The sequence below is a fragment of the Thunnus thynnus genome, chromosome 22 (genome assembly GCF_963924715.1).
Source record: "Thunnus thynnus chromosome 22, fThuThy2.1, whole genome shotgun sequence".
Taxonomy (NCBI): Eukaryota; Metazoa; Chordata; class Actinopteri; order Scombriformes; family Scombridae; genus Thunnus; species Thunnus thynnus.
The window spans coordinates 23,669,106-23,689,961 of record NC_089538.1 but is presented as its reverse complement, the minus strand read 5'-3'; the positions used below and the strand labels follow the sequence as shown (position 1 = coordinate 23,689,961).

Here is a 20,856-nt window from a genome sequence, read left to right as displayed (position 1 = left end):
ATAGGCCCATTGCATGTTGTAACAGAATCACATTAATATACATTTAATGGCCAAATTATTTCCAGTGAGGCTTCAATCAGCAACTCATCATATTTTATGTGCTTTACATATGTTTTGTATGCTTGTTTATTTCATGAATAATACATTTCATAAAACAATGTCTATGTTTGGTTGCTTCAATGTTTTAATCACTTTATTTTATAGTTATTATCAACATTTTCACAAATAAACTAAACCTGAACCGTTTCACTGGCAGCAGAATGAGGTTTTACAGTTGAACAGCAGTCAGAGTACCCAAAAAAATATTTACATTATATTTTTAAAAAGGGAGAGAAAAAGAAGAGAAAAAGAAGAGAGAGAGACAAAATAAAAAATACAAAGTCTACACATATACACAAGTCTTTATCTTGAGTTTGGATACATAAACAGAAAGCTCAGAGTCTGTTTCAACATTGTTTATCCTGCAGGATAATTATATTGTACAAAAACAAAGTAAAATACACTGAGGATAAAACATGCACCGTATATCTATAAAGAAACTCTTCAGCTCTCATGACTTTCACTTTAAGTCTGATTCACTGGAAATTTATAGGACTTTCTTAGCAACATGTAACATGTTTTGATGTGATATTTACACAACTGAAGGCAGCACTTTATTCTGTTAAATGAAAATTTGATCAGTTTCCTGTTTCACCTGAGCAACAGGTGAATTGCAGGTTCACTGTCAGACTCAGCAGCACGTAACAGCAAGTTTTAGATCAATCAGCTCTGGAGGCTCCAATATTATATACATATTATATTTAGGAGACTGTGTTTTAACATCAAAATCAAATAAAGTTAGTGTCAACTAAAACTGCAACGATTAGTCGATTAATCAATTAGTTGCCAATTATTAAATTGATCACCAATTATTTTGATAATGAATTAATTGTTCTGAGTCAAAATTCTCTGATTCCAGCATCTTAAATGTAAATATTTTCTGGTTTCTTTAGTCCTTTATGACAATAAACTGAATATATTTGGGTTGTGGACAAAACAAGATATTTGAGGACGTCATCTTGGGTTTTTCCAAACAGTGACAAACATTTTTCACATCTTCAGGCATCTTTTCTTCTTGTGAATAACACAACTGTTGTGTAACATCTCCATGGATCAAACATTACATGTTTGTATTTTTTGTAACTTGAAGCAACACTGTGAATGTCACAGTCTTTTCTTCCTCCGTATGATAACATCTGTACAATCTGTGTAACATCTCTGTGGATCATACAGTACGTGTTCAGCACATGGTTTTGGCAACATTTAACAAGTTAGTTGCTTTTTAAACTTCTTTTATAACATATATTATAATATAATATAATATAACAATATTTTCTTGAATAGCCTTCCTCCTCTTTTGACTTTCATAGCATCAAAGATCCTCGTCTGAATCACTCGTCTTCTGTTTCTCCTTTAATTTTTCAATAATCTCTTTTTTTTCATTTATTTTCATTTTCCTTTCTGTTGCAGTAGTAAGATCATTCTGGTTTCTCTGCAGTGCTTTCTCTATCCTTTCTAGGTCTTTCTGAAGTTCTGCCTTCTTCCTCTCCAGATCTTTCTTTGTATTTTCTGCTGCTTCTTTCTGTGTTTCAGGGTCTTTTTCACTGTTTAGTGACTGAAGCTTCCTCTCCACCTCCTCCAGCTGTTCATTGAGTAGCTTTCTCTTATCTTTTAGTTCCTTTATATGTGTCACATATCTAGAAATCCTTTCTTCTAATTTTTTCTCTTCTCTTTCTTTTGTCTGTAGTTGTTTCAGAAGTCTTTCTCTCTCTTTGTCCAGTTCTGTCTCTCCATGTTTTTCTTTCTCTTTCTCTGTTTCATCACCTGTAGATTTTATTTTCTTCTCTCCTTCTTTCTTTTCAAGATTATTTGCTTTCTGTTCATCTTCCATCAGCTGCTCTTGGTCTCTTTTTTCGTCCCTCAAAACTTGAACTTCTGGTTTATTATTTATAGATCTTCTCTCTTCTTCTCTGTTCTCCAGGTTTGTCACTGCTTCTCCTCCTACCATGACCTGCTGTTGGAGCCTTTCTTCTTCAGTGAACTTCTCTTGTTGTGTTTCTCTCTCTGCTGGACCAGGAACTCCTGCTTCTTCACTTGTTGGTTTAGTGTTTGTCTCTTCTTCTGTCTTGTCCAAACCAGTTTCTGTCCCTCCTTCTTCCAGTAGTTGGTATGGTTCTACTTTTACTGGAACAAGAAGGTTTGTTCCTTCATGAACAGATTGTTGCAGCGTTCCTTCTTGTCTCTGAACCAGAACATTGTTAGTTTCTCTTTGGTTTGTTTCTTCCTCTGTTTCACACTGAAGTCTTGTTTCTTCACTTAAGGGTTTGATCTTCTTGTCCACTGTTTCTCTTTTTATCAGGGATTCTTGTTCTGGATCGTCACTCTTCTCTCTCACTCTCTGTGTTTCTTCATCCTCGTGGTTTTTCTTGTTCTCTGTGCAGAAACAATAAACAATATTTACATCAACTTTTTCTGTGTTCATTCTGAGTTGCTTTCCTGTAAATGTCTAAAGTTGAAGAGTAAAGAGCTGCAAAAGCCCAACAGAGGTGTGAAGAAGAGATGTTGTAGTGTTTAAATTTAGAGAAAAGTTTAAGTGGAACCATCATTTCAAAATAACACAAGGACCATTTAGAACAACAAATGTGTTTTCAGGTATATGATCACTAAGGGGATGTTTACTAAAGTAAGATGCCATTTCAGTACAATAAGGAAGTGTGACAGAAAGTCATTTTAAAAAAGTTACAGACTTACTGAGTTTGTTTTGTTTCCATTTCCACACGACAAAGACAACTGCAAGAACAAAGATGAACCCAACAATCACACCAACGATGGCAGGAACAGATGAACTAGAGCTGGAACTAGAACCAGCCCGGTCCTGGACCTGGAAGAAATCATCTGAAATGATAAAACACAAAACAGAAATGTATTTATATATGAGATATAATCACAGCTGAGAATATAATCATTTTAATTTCATCTCTACCTGTAACAATAATGTGTGTCTCTCTGATCTGGCTGATGTTGTTCTGTTGGACTCTACAGGTGACGCTGTTGTTGTGTCTCTTCACCACAGTCACTCTGCTGCTGACAGTATAGAGGTCATCAGGACCTCTGACTGTCTCTGTAGGTCCAGCAGAGAGGAGGTTTCCCTCACTGTCCAACCAAAACACCTCAGGCTCTGGATACCAGCCTTTAGACTCACACTGTAACACCCCACTGCTGTTTACGGTCATATTTATGACAGGTGAGGAGACAGAACCTGATGATGAAAAGATTTTAGAGATTAACATCAGTTTCATACACAGTTCTGTTCTCTTGCTCTGAGGTAACCTGTTAGCATGCTTGGCTAACTAGCTTGCCAATAATAACACTGTCGTAACCGTCATCTTGAAGAATCAGTAAAATCTCTTCTTAAAACTTATTTTTTAAAGCTTTTTTCTGATGTTTTTTAGTTAGTTTCAATATGTTTAATCTGTTGTATTCCCCCTTTTACCTGAATACAATTGTGCTGTTGTTTGGTATTTTATCAATTCTCTGTACTTTTAGTGTCCTGATTTGATTTAATTTTACTGTGCTGAATTGTTTTTCTCTCATGTAAATCAATTTTGAAAAGTACCTTACAAATAAAGATCATTATTATTACATTTATTACATCTCTAGCCTAAGGTTGCACAATATAATGTAAGTTATTTCTACATCTATTTTGTTAGGTTACAGTCTTCTACTGTAACTGGAGTTGAAACTTGTCTGAAACACTTTTAAAGTTCACTGAGTCAAACAAGGTTTCAGTAGAGATGGAGTCGTTATTTCTGTAATAAAGTTGAATTTGGTTGTGAAAATAGCAACATACATTAACAGTATAACACAGATTAATCAATGTGTGAATTATTATTGTATAACGTGTCCATCACACTCAGTTGAACTAAGGTCAAAGGTGACACAGATGATGATGATGATGGTGATGATGGACCTGAACTATGGAAGCTATGTGTGAAATAAACAGGGTGGTATTAGTTTGGGTCTAGATGACTTTTCCTTGTTTTTTTGCTGATGTTCTGTGTGATTTCCTTTCATGTATCTATGTTTCCTATTGTTTATTGATGGTGTGATGCTTGTTTCATATCATGTAAAACTTAAAACTGTTTGGAAAACAAAACAAAAGTTTGTCCATAAACAGCTTCACTGGTATGAAATCATAATGCACCTAAATCTGTAAATTAGACTGAGACAAAATGAACAGATTAAGAATAAAATATAAAATTCAGACATTGTTTGTTTTGGTTTGAAGATCAGACACAGAACTGTTTAGATGTTATAACCTTAACTGATTCTTGTTCACATTCAGTATCAACAATATTTCCTATCAATGATATCATCAAACAAGATTGATTATCTTTAAATCTGAAAACCAACTGAAACCCTGTTAACAAAACACACAAACACACACAGACGCACACACAGGTCACAGAAGAGGAACTGAATCATTGATCATCTGCATGGAAGGTATATAAATATATATATATATGTAGAGCTGCAAATGAATCCACAGCTATTTTGATAATCGATTAATCATTTCCGTCATTTTTCAAGCAAAAATACCAAACGTTCTTTGATTCCAGTTTCTGAAATGTGACAATTTGCTGCTTTTCTTTTTCATATTGACAGTAAATTTAATATCTTCAGGCTTTAGACTGTTAATCAGACAAAACAAACAAAGTGATGACATCATCATGGGCTCTGAGAAATAGTGAATACCATTTTATCACTTTTTTTTTTTTTTACATTTCATGGACTAATGATTGATTGATTTGTCAAGAAAATAATCTGCAGATTAATTGATAGTGAAAATAATAAAATAATCATTAGTTGCAGCCATATATATATACATTTACATATATACACACATATATATATATATATATGTATGTTTGTATTAACAAAACCATACAAAAAGAATATAAACAAACACAAAATATATTCACTTACCAACAACAAGCCTAACAGAGGATTCACCTAATTGTGGAACAAAGCATCTGTATGTCCCCTCATCAGAAGGTTTCACTTTGGAGAGTTTCAGTGAAAGGTTTCCGTGTTTCAGTTCCTCCATGAACACCGATGTTCTTCCCTCGTAGGACGGATTCTTTTTACTCTGCAGCTCCACTCCGTCACGCCACACAAAGACAAATCTGGGGTTCAGGTCACGTCTCGCCCACTCCACTGTCATGTCAAAGGCATTCATGGCAGATTGCAGGTGGCACGGAAAAATGACATCATCACCAACTGTTGCCACTATTGGCTGAGATGGACCAATCACCTGAGACTCACCTGAGGAGAAATATGTTTGTGTTTGTGATTTCTGCAGCAAAGGCGTCTAACGTTGCATTTGAATGACATACAGCATAACATCAACAGATTCACTTTACATGTTAACATAAACCAGACTGTTACTACTGTGTGTTATTTACATTTACATGTGTGTATCAGGGCGACGTAAATAACCAAGACAGTGAAGGCACCAGACTGAAAGTTGAGGCACTGGTTGACCTTCATATGAAGCATCCTGGAGGTCTGAAAATAGAAATAAAACAGGAAAACTTTAGGATGATGCTAATAAAGACAAATACTTAGAGCACCTAACTCCATTGTTGAGTTTAGGGTCCTGGAGACTCCCGTACCTCTTTAACAGCTCAAGAAACATAATTATCATTGTTTTATCAGCCTGATACTTCATGACTTTTCCTATTTTTATGAGAAATGCTTGTAAACATGATTTTGAACTGATGACATGTTTCAGAAGTCCACACATAAGTTCTATTTGGGGTCTCAGAGAGAGTTAGACAGGATTTATATCTGTGATTGGTAATCAGAGTACTTCTACCAAAGCACCCTCCCTCCTAAATCCCACATATGGGATTTGTGTTATTTAGTTATAAAATAGTTTGTTATTAAGACTAGGGCTGCAACTAACGATTATTTTATCAATTAATCTATTAATCATTTGGTCCATAAAATGTCAAACGGTGAAAAATGTCGATCAGTGTTTCTCAAAGCCCAAGATGACGTCTTCAAATGTCTTGTTTTGTCCACAACCCAAAGATATTCAGTTTACTGTCACAGAGGACTAAAGAAACCAGAAAATATTCACATTTGAGAAGCTGGAATCAAATAATTTGCACATGTTTTCTTTAAAAAATGACTCAAAACAGTGAATTGATTATTGAAATACTTGGCAAATAATTCTCTGTCGATCAGCTAATCAATTAATCGTTGCAGCTCTAGTTAAGAGTAAAGTTGACCTCTCTGGGGTCTAATTCAGCCGTGTAGTATAACATACTGCACATTTCTTTGACTCTGAATGACTTTTTGTCACACAAAGGAATATATCTTTGTTAATGCATCACTCTTATAACATAAAAAACATGAAAAACCTCCTTACTCAGTGTAACAATAATTATTTATGTTTTATAAATGTGCAAATCCAGTTTGTGAGAAAGGTAAAACTTTTCTACATATCGAGTTATAATATGGTCAGAAGAAAAGTTATATATATATATATATATATATATATATATATATGTGTGTGTGTGTGTGTGTGTGTGTGTGTGTGTGTGTGTGTGACTGAAACATTATTATTACTGTTTTTACACATAATACAGACAATTCTACTGTCTTTATTTATCTTCAAATAATGTTAAAGATACAAAATGAATGTACAGCTGTATGACAGGTGTCAGAGAGGAGTTTTTCACCTTTAAACTTTAGATATATGATATTAATATTACTATACTGATATTAATATGCATGAACTTGCTCCACTGCGCCCCCTGCTGGTCGCTCAGCTACACGTTCAAATTCATGTACAGCAGATAAATCAAACCAAGTGAATCCAAACGTTTGATTTGACTTTGAGTGACGTCTAATACTTATTGTGTTTAACACTTATACGATTAAAATAAACCTCTCCTCCTCTGTGTGCACTCTGTGTCCTTAAATATTACACGCGATTGTGCACGAGAGTTTAGTTTCACTTTCATCTATAACTGAGAAAAAAGAAAAAAGAAAATATATGAAATGTATCGATTGAGAGAAGACACTTTGATTTTTAAACGTCAAAATGTACAATGGCTAAAATATATTTGCTGTATAATTTCTTACACAATGTATATTTTGAAACATTGCTACGCATTAAAAAAAAGAAATCTAGATATGCGACAGTAGAAACGTGAAACATCTGTAGCTGAGAGAAGACCACCAAACGTGATTTTTTTGTGTGTATTTCTTTCTTCTTTTACATAAAAAAAAACCAAACAAACACTATAAATCCATATAAAGTCTAAGTCGAACACATGATACACGCTGTTTAGGAGCATTTCTTCCTCATACCTGTCGTGTGTCTCTCTTCTTCTGCAGGGGCTGCGCGGTCAATTCCCGAGGAACGGGGGAGATGCAGCTTCCGGTCAGCTGCAATAAACGCTGAGCCCACTGTTTACTGGACATCTGTGGTTTTCACCGTGGGATGTAGAACTACTGCTGCATACTGTGAGAAAACATAATAATAACAATAATAATTGTTAGTTTGTATCGCGCGTTTCATACAAGGATTACAGCTATAAGTGCTTTAAATGACGAAGTCAGGACAGCAGGACAAAAATCACATCAAATGTCAATAAAAACAGATAAGAAGAAAGACAAACAAACTCCATAGAGGGCCAATAAAACCTGAAAAAAAAATAGGTCATTTAAAACAGAGGCTGGTTTACAGGAAGAGAGGCAGCTGATAAAATATCAGGTTGTAGAAATATTGGCCTCCCTGATATGTGTTGGTAGAAAATGCCATAAATCTGTGGCATAGTCTAAAAAAGGGAATTATGTACACATATAATGTAATATAATGTAGGAAATGTTGGCATTTGAATAAAAATAAACTGCTTACAATAAAAAGGGATTGTATTTATATGTTAAAAGCAAAAACAAACAAAAATGATTTCAGGCAGTTTTGTGTCATTAAGGAGTTATTGTTTCTTTTTTTACATATATGAGCTTCTTTTCTATTTTTTCTTAAATGTCTTTTCATTTCTGTGGGAAAATGAAAACCTCAACACATGTAGTTTGCTGACTTTACAGCAGGGGGCAGAGGTGGACTTCTTATAAATGCTCAGCACATCTACAGTATGAGATATCAGGAACATAGAGGTAGAATGATAGATTTTCTTTTGCTAGTTATTTGTTTGTTTAGCATATTGCAGGTGTAGGACCAGCATGCACCTGTCGAGGGTGTCTATGTTTTTTTGTGAGAGCTACAGAGACAGCAGGAGACATGATTTCTTTGCTCTTTGTCTTGCATGCAATGATAAATGAAACCTGTATCCCCATGGGACCCTTTAAGTTTAATTTTCATTATTGACAATAACTCCATACCTGTAAATAGAGTTACAAATATTAGTCAATGAACCGATTAGTCGTCAACATTTGAATTAATCGCCAAGTATTCTGAAAATCGATTAATCGTTTTGAGTCATTTTTTGAGAAGTCAAAATTCTCTCATTCCACCTTCTCAAATGTGAATATTTCCTGGTTTCTTTTGTCCTCTGTGACAGTAAATTGAATATCTTTGGGTTGTGGACTGTTGGTGTTGATTTTCAATGACAGAAGAGAAGTAGATGATATAATTTAAACACATGTTAAGCAGGTAATCAAGCTTTTTTTGTGGGAAAACAACATCAGACAAGTGTTTTTATGTTAAAACATGTCTGGAGAATGACTTAACACTAAATCCAGTTAAAACATTACATGTACAGTCACTTTATTACATTATAAGTGTGTCATGGAGAGTAGCAGGAAATGAACCCAAATGCAGATCAGAACAACACAGAACAAGACTGAACAAACAGAAAAGAATGAAGGATCCAACAAAGACGGAACTGAAAACCAGGAAATAAAAACAGGCAGAACTTGTGAGGGAGTGTGGAACAGGTGACTAGACAGAAGGGCAGGCTGGGAGTTGATTGGCTGGGGAAGACTCTGGGAGCAGGGCAGGTCTAATGAGAATAATGCATGTCAGGTGTGAAGGGCAAAGCCAACAAAGACAAAGACATACATGTCAGGCTGCGGTGCAATCAAAGGGCTTCTGTCACGGGCATGTAAATGTCTTCAGACCCGGGCTGTTTTCAGACAGTGCAAGAAGGAGATAAACATCACTTCCTTTGTCCACTATTTTGCCTGCTGCTGGTGCTGCTTCCCTGAAATATCATGGGGGGCGACATTCAGCCAGTTTGCATCACTGATGGAATATTGTCATGTAGACGTGTTAATGCCGGGAGAAGTTTGGTGCAGACTGGAGCATTTACAATAAAGTTTAGCAACTTCCTCTGTCATGGCGAAACATCAAATCTCAACGGTGTGAGGATGAGAATTTTCTGCTGGGTGAGACACGTCTGTCTTGCTCAAACCTGTGTCATCAAAATTATGCAAGTTTGGGGCCCATTCACTTGAATTTCAATTAGTAAATTGAAAACTCTTGATGAGTTTGTGTGTAAAACAAATTAATTTCCTAATTTTCATCAAGTATATTTTTAGAAAAGTAAAGACTTTTGACCCACATGACCTGGTTAAAGTTTGATTGACGTGTACTGTCAGGTGTGTAGAGACAATAAGTAACTGCAGCTGGACACAGAAAAATACTCATATATTTAAATGGAGAGTGTGAGTGAACTGCTAGGTGCTCGGGCCCTAATAAAGGAAAAACTGCAGTACAGAGCTACAAATTTTAGTTTTGATTTTATTTTTCTACAGCACTTTATCACTAAACTGTCACCCTCACTCCATTTTTTCCCTTCCCCTCATAGGTCATCCCCACTACTGAATTATACATATAAGACCTATAATTATTGTAAAATAAATGATAATAACACCAAACTTCATACAAAGTTTGTATATAACTGTATAACTGTATGTATATAGGCCTTTCTGCTGTATCCTACAATGATGAGCTGCATTCGACCCCCACATCCATCCCCCCCTCCTATTCTCTCTCTCTCTCCCTCTCAGTTGGAGAGGAGAATGTCACTCTTCTTGTGAAATCTCCTCATAAATCCCATGACTTTGGCCAAATCTTACATTACAAATCACATTTTTTAGTAGGAAATTTCGTGGGGAATCCATTGATACAGGTTTGAAAGTGATCAGACTTATAGTTTAGATGTCAGAAGCCTTAGTCCATGCCTCCCCCATTCATTTACATTGTAAGGGGTACATGTGATGTGATGTGGCACAGCAACTTTCAGGGTTTATAAAATCCAAACCGCTCAAGTTTGGCCTCTGTTTGTTCGGAGGCCAAAATTGAGGCAAAGTCTTATATTGACAGGCTAATTGTGGACTTCCTGTTGGATTTAGGTCGGGGGTGTCAGTATATGATTTGTAGGTCTTGATGAGACAAATAATTGAGTTTTGGTTTGATCTCTCTACGACATTCATACGGGCCGTGGCGGCCATATTAGTGACCTAGGTGGTGCTAGAGAGCACATTTTGGCACTTTGGGGGTCAAATTTTTTACCAGACCTGATGTGCGTGGCAAATTTGGTGAGTTTTTGAGCATGTTTAGGGGATCAAATTTAAGGTTTAAGTGGCAGAAAAAAGAAACAAACACATGAAATTCAAGTGGGCCTTCGCCCTTTGGGCTCGGGCCCAATAAAGGCAACTAAAGTAAAATCATGTCAGATAGTCTTTCAAAAGTCCAACTCAGAATAAGCCCACACAGTCCAGTCCAAACAAACAAGGGGAAAAGTTTGAGGTTCTCTGGAGGACCGATGGAGAATGGCAGCTAAACATAGACCCTAGAATCATGTCAAGTGTAGTGTTCATTACAACAGAAGTTCTTTTTTCTTTTTCCAGAGAAAGTCCAGCAATTCAGTCCTCTAGAAGTGCCAAAATCTGTGAAAAATCTATGATGTACCCTGGGACAACATCCCATTTAAAACATAATGCATAAATAATTAGCCATACATATACAGTGTCATCTCTGTGGTCAGTTCATATGTAGCTTACTTGCTGTATTGAGAAAATATTGGCTTTTAATGGCCTTTTATGTCACAGGAGTTCAATCAAAAGTTTCAGTTTTTGGTTTTTGTAGCTCTGACTGGCTCCCAGTGGTGGAAGAAGTATTCAGATCCTTGTTAATGTTACTTAAGCAAAAGTACAGAAGTATTATCAGCAATCTGTATGTAAAGTATTAAGAGTAAAAGTTCTCATTATGCAGACTGGCTTCTTTTAGAGTGTTATATATCATACTTAGTATATTATATTGTTTGTTTTTATCATTAACACATACATGTAATAGCATTTTAATGTTGTAGTTCATCACTGTGGAGCCAATTTTAGACACATTGGGTAGATTAATGACAATAGTACTGCATCATATCATATGTTTTTTATCATAATAATAAAGAAACTTTTAATATAGCACCTTTCACACACTAACGCAGTTCAAAGTGCATAACAATTTTATATAAAAAAGTAAAGAGCAGACAATTTAAACAACAGTTAGAATATTAAAATATGTTATTTGGTGTAGAATCTTAATCTGAAAAATACTTCCCTCTGAAATATAGTACAGATGCAAATACTCAAGTAAAATAGATGTGCCTCAAAATTGTACTTAAGTACAGTACAGGAATAAATGGACTTAGTTACTTTCCACCACTGGTGATTCCTGTGTTTCCGCTGTTCAACTGCTGGAATGACACACAGAGTTCAAGAATCCTCCCATCAGTCACGAAAAACATACAACTTAACAGAGACCTCCCTGTTTTCAAGTAGCTCGCACATATGTTTATTCTAATACACTAATATATTTGCTGATCAAGGCCCTCAGTGCTTTATTCTCTTTTTCTCTGGAAACTTTTAAACATGGTGCAACTCTCTAAATCTGCCGTGATGGGGATACTCCTCTGCTGAAAGCTGGACACCCTCCAGCAGTGAAGGCTGGAGGTAAATAGGTGGCCAAAAAAAGCTTGGAAGAGACTGGCATCCATGGGACTCCACAGAAGGAGACAAAGAGGGCTGATAAACTGAGCAGCAGGTCTGTCGACACCTCCAACAGAACGTAACATGTTGGCATACTTCTGGCCATGACTTTCCAGAGACAGCGGTGAGTATGAGGCACAAGCAAAGTGTTCCCCACAGTGGAGAGAAGCCCCTCTCGCCTCATACTTTCTTCATCCAGCAGCCGAGGAAGTGTTGAACGAACCGTGAAAGTCAAACATGAAGCATTAGACACATGTGGGAGCTGACAGATTGTCTGTGAAGTGTCAGTGATGTTGGAAAGAAGTCTTTCATCAAACTCTGTACTTACATTTTAGAAGAAACATTTGTTTTTTTTTCTGCCTGTTCTTGTTTGTGAGGATACTATAAACCAGCGTTACTGTGTCTTTCCTGGTGTTAAGAGATAAAAGCTGTATTTACCAGCTCTGAGATGCAGTTGAAATTGCTTGAAAAAAGCTAATAAGTGCATCGTAGTGTTGATATTATTTTATCAGCAATATATTATTAAAACAGAGTAAAGTTTTAACATCTGAAAAAAACTTTCTCACAATTTCGTCTAATTGATCCAAACCTGTTTTACTTAAAGAATAAGTAGAAAAAGCAAGTAAAAAATATGTTATAAGTAAAAACTCAGGACTCTTAATCAAATTACTACAAAGCATTTGGCACTCTGAGGGCCTTACACAGTTGCCTGCTTTGCCATATTGCTAATCCGGTCTTGGATTTGATCCATTGTCAATATAAAATTCTTGATTACTGAGGCTTCATTAAACTTCAAATATTTACTGTAGCCTTACCAATGTATTCTCTGTAATACCAGTTTCTGTGAAGTTCTCAAGAACTAGATCAACCGTTCATTGTTTTGTTAACATGTCTGTGACAGTATACTTAGCAAACATCATCCTATCATGAGAATCCTCTGAGTAACTCACAGTTTTTAATCAAATATTGAGGCCCATAGGGATGCCAAGGCAACGAAGAAACTGGTCCTCCCGAAAAAACGCACACCCAAACACAAGAAAAGCTATCTAATGTGTGCAGTCCAGTGCAGTAAGGGATGCACAGACTTGTATATCAGGGAATGTAAACAACCGATAACCAAACACATAGCTCAACACAAGAGGGCCAACTCCTCAGGTCAAGACTCAGCAGTTTACCTACACCTGAAAGATAAGGGACACCCTTTCGAGGACAACAACATGCATATTTCGGATAGGGAGGACAAATGGTTTGAAACAAGAGTGAAGGAGGTCATCTATGTCAAAGTGGAGAAACCATCTGTTTAACCACTTATCACCCACCTACAATGCTGTCCTAGAGACTTAACAACCATTCACATTTGGCCTCCTGACAACTCCAACGACTGTTTTTTACACTTGACCTCAGGTGACTCCAATGACTATAAATGACTGTTACAACAGCCAGGAGAACTAACAAACCAAGTGGTATCAATGACCTTGATAACAACCCCACAGAGTTTAAATACCTGAGACTCCCTACCAGTCAGCTAGAACTGAAGAAGCCCCATGAATGAGAGGCAAAACATCTTCAAGTATCTATAATCAAGTCTAGTTGCCCTTGATTCAACCCTCCATGGATACCTGGTTATTTGCTGAGGCGTTAGGTGCAGTTTTAGACTAATGTAATAGAGCCTCCTCCCACAGCCCCACAGTTATCCAAAACTTAGATTTCATCTAACAAGTCAGTGTTCCTCCATATTCAGATGTGACTGATAAACTGTGTATCTATGTATGTCTTTCATAACATGCATCAGGTATCAACATTTTAAAATGTCTGACTTGCTGGAAATAACTCTGCCTCTTCGACAGAATTGGTCTACTTGTTTACTTTGGCTTAGTTGTAGGTTTAAAAAAATAGCTGTCATTTCCCTGCAAGTGTGTGTGTGTGTGTGTGTGTGTGTGTGTGTGCATATCCTGCTGCTGCAGCTTGCGAAGCAAAATCAGGGTGTGTTGGGTCAACACCACCACATGACATATATCAACAAAAAGGAAAAGTTAGTCATTTTTACTGACTTTTAAAAAGTTACATAACATCTATAGTTAACAGTAAGTATGTGGAAATTTGGAAATGTTACGCTCTTGAAATAAAGTAATTTACACTACATTAAAGCCTCAGCTTGGTTTACACAATATACAAGGAACTGTGTGGGAGATATAACCCTTAAATCACGTAGTACCCAAAGTTTCAGGGTCAAGTCAAGAATGCTCTCCAGGATGTAGGCATACATGTTTCCTTGTTAACAATCAAGAATAAACATAATGACCCATAACATCAGAGGATTCAGCACAAGATTCAAACCGCCTCAAAAACAGGACAGCCAGGTTACAAAACATACACAAAGAAAGTGGTAGAGCTCTGGAATTAAGTTCAATGGACTGATGACACAAAAATCAACCTCTATCAAAATGATGGAAAGAGGAAAATGTGGAGGTGAGGAGGTGGAATATATTCAATTGGTGAGGATATAAGAAGTGAAATCCTACAAATATTGTTTGTTTAATGGGTGTATTGAGGAGAACTGGATACTGGACTCAAAGATTGCTTGTCTAGCGCATGAGCCCAAACAATTCCTACCTTCTGAGTTTGTCTCTGGATGTGCAGCCCACTGAATATGCACAGTAGTGGCCTGAAAATGTGCAGAAAATGTTACCTTTATACTTTGGGCATAATGTGTTAAAAGGGCTACAGTAGATCTCCCACACAGGTCTTTCTATATTGATGTAAACCAACCCAAATTAAAGCTGAGACTTGGCACTTTAATGTAGAATCCGTTATTTATTTATAATTAAATGTGCTGAAGCACAGAGCCTGAAAAGGGTGAAAAAACAAAACTATCCAAATACTGTCTGGACTGTAGATATAATTGAATAGTTTTATTCGTACAACACATCTGGTGTCTGTTTCTCAACTGATTAAAACAAAACAAGAGTATTGAGCTGTAAGCCTTTATGGCAGCCTTTGTTAGATTTGGAACATAGATCAAATTTATGTTTGCATTACTGTCACTGCCAGTCACCTGAAATGAGTTACAGGTAAATGCAAGTGTATTTAAGAGCTGGTTTTGCTTTCGTCAGCAGTCATTCAGCACTTCTACACAGAGAGGCCGAAGCTACAAGCTGACACTGACAAGAACAGAAGATAACTCAGCAGGTTTGCCACAAACTCCACTATTGTCTTCTTTATTTTCTACCTTTCACTGCAGAAGTATTTCTAACATGTATTTCTCTCTTTAGTGAAGGAAATCTTCATCTGTAACATCTGCACCATTAAGATGTTGACTGTGTTTCTCTTCCTTTGTGCCATGATGGCTCTGACCCCATCTGCTGGTGAGTAGATAATGCATGATGCACTTACAATGTAAGTGATGGGACCATAATCCACAGTCCACCCTCTGTGCAAAAATGTATTTAAAAGTTTATCTGACACTAATATGAAGCTTCAGCATCCAAATGAGTCAAACCAAGTAGATATCTTTCAACGTTACAGTCTTTTTAGTGCCAAAGTCCTTCTTTTTGTTACTATACTTCCACCGCAACTCAACAGGGAAACACTGTCCGAGGAAACACAAAGAGGGAATTTGATGCTAAAAAGACGGTAAATGTGGCAGATATCCACAGAGGCCTCATAAGATTCAGATAAACTTTTAAATACATTTTTGCACAAAACAAGGACTGTGAATTTTGTCTCCCATCACCTACATTACAACGGGAGTAATGATTAGAAGGAATGCTTAGCTTAGCACAAAGACTGGAAACAGGAAGGAAATAGTTGCCTGGCTCTGTCCACACACAGATCAACAAAATCCACCACAGCACCTCTAAAGATTACTAATTTTAATTATTAATAAACATGTAATGTCTCAATTGTTTAATCTGTACAAAAACTGAAGTGCAGAATGCATATAAGTGTAGTCCTCAAACTGTCCATTAAGTAAAGGATCAGGTTACTTCTTCCACTGCTGCTCACTGCTGTGTTAAACTGTCCATGCAGCTCATCCAGAAGAAAAGGATGAACCTGGGACTGAGCAAATGATTGTAGAACATGAGTGTACAGTATATTTCTTCAGATGTGTATTGATTCCTGTTTCAATATAAATACAATGTTATTAACCTTACTGCTTTGTTAAATTCTCCAGCATATCCCATAGACATGTTGTCACCTATCCCAGTCTCACTACCTCCGATATCAGGTCAGTGAATATATATATTTATTTATTTATTTATTTATACTGAAGTCCACTTTGATTTTAAAACTTGCATCTATTCTTGCAACCCCCCTGGACACTCAATGTGACCCTTTTTCCTGTATTTGTCTCCAGAGCCGGGCTTCTTTTTTTCTTGTCCTGATGGTTGGACTATGTCCAGCACTCAATGTCTCCTCTACGTTCCGACAAATATGACCTGGGCTGAAGCTGAGGTAATCAGAATTAATACCTTAATCAGAGCAGAATATTTCTACATCAAGTTAACTCCAGTGGCAGAAGAAGTAGATCATTTACATTTAAACCTGCATGAAGTGATATGTTTGGCCGCTTCAGTGCAGCGGAAACAAGTTGTGAACACAAAGCTGACACATCATCACCTTACATATCATCATACTTTTAAGTTGTTTCGTAGCAACATTATGTGTCGTGTTTCTGTTCACCTGGTGAATGTAAGTCCAACATTCACTCTCTTTTAGCTCTGTTTTTGCTCTCTACCAACTCCTGAGGGAAATATCTGGCTCTTTGGCTGCTAAATGCTCCACTATGTTCACCAGCTAGTCTACAGCTAACTGTGTCTGTTTGCTATTTGGCGCTGAGCAGGTAGTGTACAGTGGCTTTTTAGAGCTTTTTCTCTGAAAACAGCTGCTTGCTGTGGCCAAAAACAATAAACTAAAGTAAAGTTTCAGCCGGACAGCTAAACAATGAGCTGCTCACAAGACAAAAAGTTTGGAAATACTGGTTTAATCTCTAACAGTGTGTTGGATTCTATAGGTTTTTTCTTGTAAAATTTGTATCTGAAAAATAACTAGTGACTAAAGCTGTTGGATAAATGTAGTTAAGTGAAAAGTCCAATATTTCCAGGTGAAATGTAGTGAGGTAGAAGTATAAGGTAGCATACAATGGAAATACTCAAGTAAAGTACCTTAAAATTGTACTTAAGTACAGCACAGCACTTAAGTAAAAGCATATCATTACATTCCACCACTGGTTAACTCTGTATTTACTTGCACACTTGGTTAATTAGCATCTTCTTTCGGTGTCCTGAGGTTATTTTTTTTCCTCTGTTTATCTCTGCTGTAGGAAAACTGCAGACACAATTCACAGAATTCACTCCACCCAGGTGGAACCCTTGCATCTGTGTATGACTCTTCGATCTCCCACGAGATTCATGATGTGCTGAAAAGTGCCGGTAATGAGCATGGAAAAGTATGGGTCGGAGGCTTTAATACAGCACAGGTATATAATTCATTATTAAATCAGGTCTGGACATTTTTTAAAGGCAATATTCTATTAATTAATATTAATTCAGTCAATATTCTTTTATGTTTTGTCTCATAGGATCCGTCTTGGTACTGGAGTGATTATATGGGTTATAATCAGTTTCATGACTTCTGTTCTGAAAAGCATAAGCACCACTGTCTACAAATTACCTTTGAAGGTAAACCAACTCAACCTTGAGAGCATAATGTGGTGTAGAGTATTTTTTAAAAAGTGATTTAAATGAAACCATGTGACAAGTTTAGAGGGGAACGGAACTGCTAAAAACTCATCTGAAACCTCACAAGGGGCCAAAAAGTACACACTGGTTTTATAGAAGAGGTCACAAGACAAAAAGGTTGTGAACGACTAGTTTATAAACTCATTGCATTATTTTATGTCAAACTTTAATCTGAATAGTAACTAAGGCTGTCAGATAAATGTTGTGGACTAAAAGTATAAAGTAGCATAAAATGGAAATACTCAAGTAAGGTACCTTAAAATTGTAATAAAGTTTAGTACTTGAGTACTTTGTTACATTCCATCACTGTGTGGCGTTAACTGACTTCTGTGTTTTTTCGTCTTACAGAACAGGAATCGGGATGCCTGGATGACATGGACTGTGATGCTAAGCTCCCATCTATCTGTGCCATAATCCTCATGTGATTCCTGCCCTGAAACAGAAACTTTATGTATCTGTAAAAACATAACTGGATGAGAATTTGTATCATCAGTCTCATATATAACGTGAAGGCATCTGTATTTCTCTTCTATCTCTGTAATGCTAATTTAAGGAACGAAGCGACAAGTGACATAAACAGGAGTTGGATTGTCTCTCCGGCCTTGTGGCTTTTATAAGAGAAGACTGGATGTGGTATGAAATGATTGCCTGTTGTCATGACTTTCTGTATGCAAGAATAAAATGCTCAGACATTGAAAAAAAGGTGGTTTATGAGTCTGTAATAAATCTATCTACAGTGTGGATACCTTCTCTCTCTCTCTCTATATATATATATATATATATATCATTAATGCATATAAGCATCCAAACTTCACATAAATCTTCCTGTGTGTTACATGTTTGCATCTCAAAGAGTTCCAGCTGTAACACTGAATACTATTGTACACTATTAAAATTTGGGGTGTAATTAATGGAATTTATCCAATAAAATGATTTAATATTACAGTATTTTGTGGGATGTGTTACTCACCCTTAAGGTCAAGCTGTAAATAAATACCATGTATGTTATCATGTTGTTACGACCTCTAATGTCTCGGGAGGGAACACAAGGAGTAACATAATTAGGTGACCCAAAACTCTTTGTAAAAATGGTGGGAAAAAGGCCATTAAAACAATTGCAAAGGGGTAACAGGGAGAACCATTTATTAACAAAAAGGATTATTAACAGATAAACCGACATATATAGTATAGTATATATAGTAAAAAAAAAAAAAAAAGGAAGCAACTTAGGTGTCAGGGTCTCCAAGGCCAAAACAACAAACAAAATCCCACTCCAACTAGAAAAGAAAAGTCTCACTTGGGCCACAGAATGAAAAAAAAGACAATGCTACGCTCCCTGGCTAGCCACAAAACAGGAGAAAAAAAGGAACGCAAAATTAAAAGGCAGAGAACCACTACAAAGCTTCATGAAAATCATCTACCAGTTACACAGAGCTATATCAAACTGCTGACAGCAAAAACTCGACAGCACCAGCCCAACCAGCAGCTCAGTGGCAAAATGGGAAGAAGCACTGGTCCAGGGGAGTTGATATACAGCTCCACTGATGATCAGACGCAGTTCAGGTGCGGGCAATCAAAGCAGGCAGAGAGGGGCGTGGCAGACCTGAAACACATAGACAGCTCTCTTCCAAAAAAAGGAGGAGGCTGGGAGAAAAGTCAGTGAACGTAACCATGTTGTTTGCAAAACTGTGTAGTGTTTTTATAAAAGCATTAGAAGAATGGAGTGAACTGTAATTTGATCAGGGCGTTGATGAAAATGATGAATGGTCATGCTCGGAAATTACCCGATAAGATCCTCAAATATTATCTGTTCTAACTTGTACCAGAGCTGCTGTAAATCAGGGAACGATCCAGAACCTTTAAATAATCAAGCCAACAGGAGGAACACACTTTTGTTTTTTGCTCACAATTTTCATGAGTTGAAATAAAAGATCCGTGTTAGTGAGCACTTCTCTGCCAAGATAATCCATCCACCTGACAGGTATGGCGTATCAAGATGCTGATTAAACAGCATGATTATTGCACAAGTGTGTGTTGAGCTGGTCACAATAAAAGGCCACTCTAAAATGTGCAGTTTTATCATACAACACGATGCCACAGATGTTGCAAGTTTTGAGGGAGCATGCACTTGGCATGCTGACTGCAGGAATGTCCACCAGAGCTGTTGAGATCGTCTGAGACCAGCCACCTGGACAGCTGATGCAACAGTTGGTTTGCATGACCAGAGAATTTCTACACAAACTGTCAGAAACCATCTCAGGAAAGCTCATTTGCATGCTGGTCATCCTCACCAGTTTGTCGTCATAACCGACTTGAGTGGGCAAATGCTCACCTTTGATGGCACTTCTGGCACTTTGGAGAATTGTTCTTTTCATGGATGAATCCTGGTTTTCACTGTACAGGGCAGATGGCAGACAGTGTGTATGGTGTTGTGTGGTGAGCGGTTTACTGATGTCAGCGAGATCCAAGATCCTGAGGCTCATTGTCATGCCATTCACCCACAGCTATCACCTCATGTTGCAGCATGATAATGCACGGCGCCGTGTTGCAAGGATCTGTACACAATTCCTGGAGGCTAAAAACATGCCAGTTCTTGCATGGCCTGCATATTCGCCAGACATGTCATCCATGTTTGGGATGCTCTGGATCAGCGTGTACAACAGTGTGTTCTGCCAATATCCAGCAACTTTGCACAGCCATTGAAGAAGAGTGGACCAACATTCCAAAGGCCACAATCAACAACCTGATCAACTCTGTGCGCAGGAGATGTGTCGCATTGCACGAGGCAAATGGAGGTCACACCAGATACTGACATGTTTTCTGCCCTCCCACCCAAAAAAATGCCTATCTGTATCCCTAGTCATGTGAAATACATAGCTCAGTGCCTAATGGGTGTATTTTTTTCAAGATAAAACTGCACATTTTATTGTGACCAGTCCAATGCACACTTGTGCAATAAAATCCATCCCGGATACATAAAGGTACAAATCATATTCATCATGGATGGTGTCTTTATATTTATCTAAGGCCTACTCCCTTCTTTAGAAATTCTTAC

At 37.1% G+C, this 20,856-nt stretch overlaps 3 protein-coding genes across 9 annotated transcripts in view; 1 reads left to right on the top strand and 2 right to left on the bottom strand.

Moving 5' to 3' along the window:
• LOC137174193 (zinc finger protein 850-like) overlaps nucleotides 1-20,856 on the bottom strand; it is a 343,824-nt gene that overhangs the window by 26,695 nt on the left and 296,273 nt on the right. The window lies entirely within an intron of this gene.
• The window catches only part of LOC137174194 (butyrophilin subfamily 3 member A2-like), a 74,950-nt gene that overhangs the window by 11,497 nt on the left and 42,597 nt on the right, over nucleotides 1-20,856 (bottom strand). The window contains exons 1-6 of one of the 7 annotated variants that reach the window (XM_067579351.1): nucleotides 7,423-7,573; nucleotides 5,505-5,607; nucleotides 5,026-5,364; nucleotides 3,023-3,298; nucleotides 2,791-2,934; nucleotides 1,385-2,472 (exon numbers count right to left, since the gene is read on the bottom strand). In XM_067579351.1, coding sequence (XP_067435452.1) covers nucleotides 1,412-2,472; nucleotides 2,791-2,934; nucleotides 3,023-3,298; nucleotides 5,026-5,364; nucleotides 5,505-5,607; nucleotides 7,423-7,536 — 2,037 coding nt within the window. In that variant the 5' untranslated portion in view covers nucleotides 7,537-7,573 and the 3' untranslated portion in view covers nucleotides 1,385-1,411. Of the gene's footprint in view, nucleotides 1-1,384; nucleotides 2,473-2,790; nucleotides 2,935-3,022; nucleotides 3,299-5,025; nucleotides 5,365-5,504; nucleotides 5,608-7,422; nucleotides 7,574-20,856 lie in introns of those variants that run through there. The other 6 variants (XM_067579356.1, XM_067579358.1, XM_067579352.1 and 3 more) reach the window with 6 other exon arrangements.
• LOC137174213 (type-2 ice-structuring protein-like) lies at nucleotides 15,090-19,126 on the top strand. Its single transcript, XM_067579390.1, has 7 exons — nucleotides 15,090-15,249; nucleotides 15,333-15,425; nucleotides 16,235-16,288; nucleotides 16,418-16,515; nucleotides 17,384-17,539; nucleotides 17,642-17,741; nucleotides 18,150-19,126. The coding sequence occupies exons 2-7, from the start codon at nucleotides 15,371-15,373 to the stop codon at nucleotides 18,224-18,226; spliced, it is 540 nt and encodes a 179-aa protein (XP_067435491.1). The 5' UTR covers nucleotides 15,090-15,249; nucleotides 15,333-15,370; the 3' UTR covers nucleotides 18,227-19,126.

Coding starts and splice junctions, on each gene's coding strand:
- LOC137174213 (XM_067579390.1), top strand. CDS start 15,371: ATGTTGACTGTGTTTCTCTTCCTTTGTGCCATGATGGCTCTGACCCCA. Junction 16,289..16,417: donor CTCACTACCTCCGATATCAG/GTCAGTGAATAT, acceptor ATTTGTCTCCAG/AGCCGGGCTTCTTTTTTTCT. Junction 16,516..17,383: donor TGACCTGGGCTGAAGCTGAG/GTAATCAGAATT, acceptor TCTCTGCTGTAG/GAAAACTGCAGACACAATTC.